Genomic DNA, 8,327 nt, shown 5'->3' on the forward strand with positions numbered 1-8,327 from the left:
TTACACCCTTTCACCCCCAAGCCCCCCCACCCCCACCCCCACGAGATCCCATATAAAACTGTGAAAAAAATGCAAATCGCTGAACTGTCTTGAGTGAAAACGAGAAAATGAAATCTCTTCTTTGAAATTGAAGTTTCATTCAACCTGTTCATTAAATTACACGCACAAATCATAGAGAGAGAGAATGGCGGATGCATCAAATGGGCCGGCGAGCTTTTGGACGCAGGCAGATGCTTTGTTAAGGAAGAATTTAACTTTTCAGGCATGTTTCTTTCTACACCCTGTTTTTCTGTGTGATTTGTCCCTTTGGTTTTTCTACCTTATGGGTGTTTTGTATCTTAAGATCAAATTCTCTGGCTTATAGTTCTATGCTATTGCTGCTTCTTTATTAATAATACTGATTTGCTACTTTTGCCTTTTCGTCATTAAATTATTTGGTATTGTGTAACTTTTAGAAGGTCGGGTTAATTTTTCTGTTTATTGTTTAACAGATTCTGGATTATTTGAAGGGAATATCTGTTTCATATTTAGTAATAACTGATAGTATCATATCACTTTTATGACAGTGAGAATTGTATTGTATTATTCCTTCTACTAGTTCATTTGAATTCATTAATACAATTCTAATTTTTGTTGATTCTGAATTTACAATTACGTGGGTTGATTTTTAATGCAAATACATGGATTATTTCAATTTTAGTAACATAATGCTGATTCAAGGTTACTGATAGGCTGATATTTCCATATTGTCACATCTATTCTGCACTTATGATCTTTATTTGGTATTGTTATGATTATTTTCTGATTTTTATTCCTTTGTTTCGACTCAATTTATCTAATTATCTTAGATAATGCGATTCACATCACTAGTTCCAAGGTTATGGATTGCAAAATTAGAATTTTCTCTTAAAGAATCATTTTTTATTCCTTTTAATGCTTGTGATGATGGTGTTTCATTTTTCCTCTTTCAATCGCAGAAACGAAATTTGAGAACTAATATTCGACTCGTCATATTTCCATTTTTCCTCTGTCTGTTGCTGGTTCTGATTCAAAGTCTGGTCAACAAAGAATTAGATAAACCCTCAAACAGGTGTGGTTGCACTTGTGTTGATACTAATGGTGATGGTCAATGTGAGAAGAAGTGCGGGATTGAATACTCAACTCTGGACCAAGTGGGCACCTGTCCCATTCCTCACCCACCAGAATGGCCACCTCTATTACAAATACCAGCACAACGTTATCGTGCAGTAAGAACTGATTTTATTTCATATTCAGACTTGTCTGATGAATCATGCAAGACAACGGGTTCATGTCCTGTAACCATGCTTATGACTGGAAATAATCAAACACTTGGACTAAGTATGGCATTCCTTCATTCTAAGTTCTTTGATTTATTGGGACAGTTAAATACTTGTCTTCAGCAAGTGAAAGATCAAGTTAATTCATGTACGACTACATTCTGATAGGTGTGGCGGCAAATATGTTTGCAAGGAGACCTCTTAATGTAGATTCCTCTGATATTCTGTTCAGCCTAGCAGATTATCCATTGGTTAGTTGTATTTCTTATTCTTTTTGTCCCTTCTCCCTTTGAGTTCTTTTTAAATCTGTGATGAGGTGCTCTCACCAACACTGCTTATTGCCTAGATGTGATATGTATATACACTGTCTTTATTGTGACCTCTTGATTAATCCAGGGTTCCGAATCGAAGACTCAGTTTTCCAGTTTTCTTGAGCCAGCCTTCTTTTCAAATCTTCCAGTCTATTATGTTCAATCTCAATGTGCTCCAAACTCTGAATTTCCTGTTTCACTTCAAATTGGTTCTGACACATTTCAACAAGGTAATATTTACAAATTTTGTATTATTCTCTAGATTTTACTGACTTCCAGAAACAGTAATCAGATAATGACATAGTCAATTATTTCGTTGTATTTTTAAACGGTCTTGGTATGAATGGTCTATAGTTTGAGATTATTGTAAAATTTTTCACTCTCCTGCTACTAAACGTCATTAACTATACGCACTCTGTTTGTGTGTCCTACATGCTTGCTCTTGCATAACCATGCATTCGAGCATAACTAATATAGACACACATAACTAGTTGAAAATCTCTCTGATGTTCGTCTCTGAAACATTTACATTTTTCTTTCATTTCTCCCGTCTAAAATTCTTTCATCTAAAATTCAGATGTAAGTTGTGTTCCTGGTTTACAATTGTGGCGTAATAGTTCTTCAGAGATTAATGATGAGCTATACAAGGGTTATCGTAAAGGAAATAAAGAAAGGAAGATTAATGAGATTTTGGCAGGTTTGTGCACTAAATATATGACTGTGCATATAAAATTACCATTTTATTGTGTGAATTTACCTCACTCTTTGCTTTTGTTTAACAGCCTATGATTTTTTAAACTCAAATGCAAATAATTTCAATGTGAGCATATGGTACAATTCTACATATAAGAATGATTCAGGCGATCAGCCTCTTGGATTGACGCGGGTGCCTCGCTCAGTAAATTTGGTACCTAGTTCCTGTCTCCTTGTTTGCATTTATTGTACATGTTCTTGGTTTGTGTAAAATTTGGAAATTTTCAATTTGACTTAGCCTGAATTTGTGAACTGTCTGGATAAGTGCACTTCTGTAGAAATGTTTAAACTCTTGATGAGATTATGAAATATATATTATTTGTATCAGATGCTTTAGCTTAAACAATCTCACCTAACTTAATATGGAGAAGTGAAAACAAAAGGTTTAGTTACAATTTCATCTGGCTACGTGTATCAAATATTTTAGCTTAAACAATCTCATCTGACTTAATACAGGAGAAGAGAAAACACAGGGTTCAGTTAAATGACCGTGAACTGTTGATCTTAAATTCTTAATGAAGTATTAAGTTGTGTTATTTTCACTATCAAGCGAAATTAGGTATTAAAGCATGCTAATATTGGCATATGCATATGCAGATATCTAACGCCTACCTCCAGTTTTTGCTTGGACCATCAGTGCAAATGCTTTTTGAGTTTGTGAAAGAAATGCCAAAGCCTGAAACAGAACTTAGACTGGAATTCTCATCTCTGCTTGGACCACTATTTTTTTCGTGGGTTATCTTTCAGTTGTTCCCTGTAAGTTCATTATATTTGTTCCCTCATGATGAGTTCTATATTTGAATCAATCTTTTCATGCATGCAATTTTCCCACTATCTTGCAGTTACTATTCTTATTTTAGTTATATCTTTTCTTGATAAAATAACACAGTATAGAAACTTTTATTCAAACCTGTGTTAACTTTTTCTATCTTCAGAAAATTCATCCGCTAAATCTGTTTAGTTTAATGCTATATTTTTATATGATAGTTTTAAAATTCTGAACCTAATGATAACTTACTGTACTGGTTTGTGAGGGAACCACGTAGCTCCCTCTGTTTGGTTCCTGTTGCTGAAAGACTTGCAAACAGTTTTGGATGGATGAAGGGGGCTTACCCTTACCTTATTTAATAGTATATTATTGTTTAATCTAGCTTTATGCTACATTATAAATTGTTAATATTTTTTCTTGCAGATTGTATTGATATCTTTGGTCTATGAGAAGCAACAAAGACTAAGAATCATGATGAAAATGCATGGACTTGGAGACTGGCCTTATTGGATGATTTCTTATGCTTATTTCCTTTTAATATCTTCAATCTACATGTTATGCTTTGTTATTTTTGGTTCACTTATAGGTAATAATACAGCCTATAAAGTTCTAAAACATTGTTACTTCACTTTTGATATCCATTCGAGTTACTTAGACAAAAGTTATTTTCAGGGCTAAAGTTCTTCACTCTGAATGATTATAGCATCCAGTTCGTGTTTTATTTCATCTACATAAATTTGCAAGTGTCAGCGGCTTTTCTGGTTGCTAATTTGTTTTCTAATGTGAAGACTACTACAGGTTTGACCCTAGCTACTCTACATTATCTATTATGTTGAGTATACCTGTTTTATTTTATGTGATAAATCATCTTGCATACTTATCTGTTACACATAATTCCTACAGTTGTGGGGTATATGATGGTTTTCGGTTCTGGACTCTTGGGTGGATTTCTTTTCCAATTCTTTCTCCAAGACACTTCATTCCCAAGTAAGTCAAAAATCCATAAACTATAATAGTTACGCTTCATTGATACATGCCCAGTTTTTGTTCTTCATCCTTTGGACAGGACTAATCACTAACCTAATGCGAATTATAATGAAAATGGAAAGTTTTATACAATGTGCTAATTTATTTCCAAATCACATGCTAAAATTATGGATTCCTATTGATATACATGGAGAATGGCAGCACATTTGTCTATATATTTTCACTGTTGTGGGGCTGAAGACTTGAAGGTTTGCTTTCTTCTTATATTTTTTCGTGCAATAAGCTTTTCAATTCCCTACCTTCAGTGCCCTCAAAAAAAAAAATCTCGAGTTTTCTAGAGCTAAAAATGCCACATTCATCTTGCCAAAATATGGTATTTAAACTAAAATTCTTTGAACCACCTACCCATTAATGTACTTCGATCTTTGGCACATCACAATGCCATGGACTAGATATTTTTCCATATTCTCATTCCAATTTCAGGACTAAAGGCATTTTTCCATATCCTTTCTCTTTGCAATTGATCGCTAGAATCTGAAACCAATTAGTAGACTGATTGACAATGAACTTTGATCTGTTAATCGTTCAATCTATTATGTTTTGACTTTGTTATTTTCAGTGTAGTATCTCATAACACTACTACACTTCTGTTTTGAATAATTTGTCTTCTCTTTTCATCACAAGATTGATCTTGTAATATTGCAGGAGCTGGGATTATTGCTATGGAGTTATATCCAGGATTTTCACTTTATCGTGGATTGTACGAGTTTGCACAATACTCGTTTACTGGAAATTATATGGGAACTGATGGGATGAGATGGAAAGATTTAAATGATAGCAAAAATGGGATGAGAGAAGTCTTAATTATTATGTCAGTGCAATGGTTGGTTTTACTTGGTGTAGCATATTATGCAGATCAAGTCGCATCATCAGGAAGAAATCCTTTGTTTTTCTTGTGGAAGCATCGAAATAAGCGCTCAACATCCTTCCGGAAACCTAGCTTTCAAAAGCAGGGTTCTAAAGTTTTTGTTGAGATGGAGAAACTTGATGTTGTCCAGGAGGTAATATGATGTGTCATGTTAAGCTTATCCATCTAAAAGCATTAGTTATTAAAAAGGGTACACATTAATTTATCTAATTATTTCTTGAACATTGCCTCCTCATGTGCAAACAAGATTTATGTTCTATCAAGTGCAGACGTGCATAATTTTATATAAGAAGATATGTGGGACTTGCACTCAAGATTTCTAGCTTATCTAAAAATTTAAGTTTTTAGAGATTAAACATATTAATTTATTTAAATTTTACCTTCAACATACCCATAAAATAATAATAATAATAAATAAATAAATAAATAAATAAATTTACCTTCAACACGTCACATTAGTTATAATACTTAAAGATACCTGACATTGAGATGTTTGTCATTATTAATGTATCGAAGATATATGTTGTGCAAATTTCTCTAGTTTTTTATTTTTTATTTCTATCCTCGTGAACTTTGTTGTTTTTCTTTCAGAGGGAGAAGGTGGAACAGTTACTACTAGAATCAAGTACTAGTCATACGATTATTTGTGATGACCTCAAAAAGGTATATTCAGGGAAGGATGGGAACCCGGAAAAATTTGCAGTAAGGGGGTTATCACTTGCTCTGCCACAAGGGGAATGCTTTGGCATGCTTGGTCCTAATGGTGCTGGCAAGACTTCATTTATTAATATGGTCAGTTAACAGTCTTAATTCTTTTACTATTTATTCATATCCGTGAAGCCTTGTATTTTTCATTTTGTTAAAAGATCAACTTCTGACTAAGATAGGTTTGTTGACAGATGATTGGGCTCATAAAGCCAAGCTCGGGTGCTGCATATGTTCATGGACTTGATATACGGACAGATATGGATCAAATATACACCAGCATGGGCGTATGTCCTCAGCATGAGTAAGCATCAATATTGCGAAGATGGCAATTTTTTTTTTTTTTCTTATCCTCAATTTTATGCATTTGGATATCACTTCATGCACATTCTATGTACTTATTTGCGAACGATGCACAGTCTACTCTGGGAAACACTAACAGGAAGGGAGCATCTACTTTTCTACGGAAGGCTTAAAAATCTTAAAGGGGCTGCTTTAAACCAAGTAAGTCTATATCATCTTCAATCTAACATTGAGTTAGCTAAGCTAATCAAGTAAGTGGTATGAAACAAATTACATATGTATATGTACTATAATCATCGTAAAACTTGGATTAATAAATTGCTCATGTATATTTACTTGGTGTAAAACACAACTGAACAATAATGGGATTGAGAAAGAAAGAGGAAGAGAGGGAGAAAGAGAGAAGAATGGGGGGAGAACATAGAGAATTCAGAGGGAGAAAGTATGAGCTCATTCACTAATCAAGTCTAACTATTACAATGTCTAAGTTCCCTTTATATAGGGTTTAAACTAATTTAAGTACGAAAGGACTAATAAAATAATAGAAAACTTAATAAATAAATCCTCGTAACTTTTCCTAAAATAAGAATCTAAACATGGAAAGTATTTATATAGTATATCTAATAGGATCTCTATCAGTACCATAATGCGATGGATTTCTCTATTATGATGTAGGCAGTCGAAGAATCTCTGAGGAGTGTGAACCTATTTCATGGTGGTGTTGCGGACAAACAAGCTGGGAAATATAGTGGAGGTATGAAGAGGAGGCTTAGTGTCGCAATTTCACTTATTGGAGATCCCAAAGTATGTGTACATACTTGTCCTTCTCTTCTTGTTTGTCATTCAGATATTAGTCCTCTATAACACTTTGGTAAAGATAATTCTTGAATGTTTTTGAAGGTGGTGTATATGGATGAGCCAAGTACTGGATTGGATCCCGCATCAAGAAAAATGTTGTGGAATGTTGTAAAGCGAGCAAAGCAAAATAGAGCAATAATTCTCACAAGTACACACTCTCATACTCTCTTTTCCCCATGCAAACCTATGCACATGCTATCTTCCCCCAATCCCGCCCTCCATCTGCGTAAACGCTCATGCACGTACCCTCAAACATGCAAACTGATACACGTTTTCGTAATATTTCAGCACATTCAATGGAAGAGGCAGAGCATTTATGTGATCGTCTGGGTATTTTCGTTGATGGCAGCTTGCAGTGTGTTGGAAACCCCAAAGAGGTCATTTTTATAGTTTTAGCCAACACATCAGCAATGCTATGTGTTTATATGCATTTTCTGAACTAGTATGCTATGGAAGGTTTGAGACTGATATTTGCTCCAACTTGAGCATTTACGTTTATGCTATTTTTTGATTTTCAGTTAAAAGCTAGATATGGAGGATCATACGTGTTTACAATGACTACATCCTCAAATCAGGAGGAAGAAGTAGAAAATTTGGTACGGCATCTCTCTCCAAGTGCCAACAAGATATACCAAATCTCCGGGACACAAAAGTTTGAGTTGCCGAAGCAGGAGATAATAATTTCTGAAGTGTTCAAAGCTGTTGAGAATGCAAAGAGTCGATTCACAGTTCATGCGTGGGGTTTGGCTGATACAACCCTAGAAGACGTGTTTATCAAGGTCGCACGAGGGGCTCAGGATTTCAATGTTTTATCGTGATAAAACCAATATGCCTATACAACTTTGTCTCATATGTATTTTATTTGGACTTTAGCTTCAGATTTTGTAAAGAAGGGAAATAAATTTAGAAACTGGTCCTCTATATATTGCTTGTATTGACTTCAACTGATATGCATTATGGTTATACTTCATGATAAATTTATATATTTCTTTTGTGTACTTCATTTTTTATATTCACCACAGACGTTAAACTTATAAGTAATGTTATGACTTGAAAAACTCGCTCAATCCCGTTTCATTTCTCCGATGCAAGCGCGTTGATAAGTGAGCAATTACATAATCTTAAATCTTTCAATGGCGGTTGCTTTGAAGCAAACATGTTGGCTTTTAACATATTTAGCTCTGTTTGATAGCCATTAATTTGCAAAATGTATTTTTTCTATAACATAATGCGGGGTCGGTGCAATATTATATTCTCCATTTCAAATTCAAAATTTGCAAAAACCCAAATTTGCCCTTCCTGTCATCACTTGTCAATTTCCACGTACCACTTAAGCAAGTGGGCCCTGTCGGAAAGAAGACGTGAAGCAAGATTTTTGACCGGCACACATTCCGAAAATTTGACAGTCCACACCA

At 34.4% G+C, this 8,327-nt stretch overlaps 1 protein-coding gene across 1 annotated transcript; it reads left to right on the plus strand.

Moving 5' to 3' along the window:
- Positions 1 to 184: 184 nt before the first annotated feature.
- On the plus strand, positions 185 to 7,897 carry LOC111368033 (ABC transporter A family member 7-like). Its single transcript, XM_022989197.1, has 18 exons — positions 185 to 262; positions 978 to 1,359; positions 1,467 to 1,549; positions 1,695 to 1,839; positions 2,187 to 2,306; positions 2,392 to 2,516; positions 2,960 to 3,118; positions 3,555 to 3,717; positions 3,804 to 3,929; positions 4,035 to 4,118; positions 4,824 to 5,179; positions 5,638 to 5,838; positions 5,946 to 6,055; positions 6,171 to 6,255; positions 6,730 to 6,858; positions 6,955 to 7,060; positions 7,201 to 7,289; positions 7,431 to 7,897. The coding sequence occupies exons 1-18, from the start codon at positions 185 to 187 to the stop codon at positions 7,728 to 7,730; spliced, it is 2,841 nt and encodes a 946-aa protein (XP_022844965.1). The 3' UTR covers positions 7,731 to 7,897.
- Positions 7,898 to 8,327: the final 430 nt, after the last annotated feature.

This window comes from Olea europaea, chromosome 18 (assembly GCF_002742605.1).
Source record: "Olea europaea var. sylvestris chromosome 18, O_europaea_v1, whole genome shotgun sequence".
In the NCBI taxonomy this organism is placed as follows: domain Eukaryota; kingdom Viridiplantae; phylum Streptophyta; class Magnoliopsida; order Lamiales; family Oleaceae; genus Olea; species Olea europaea.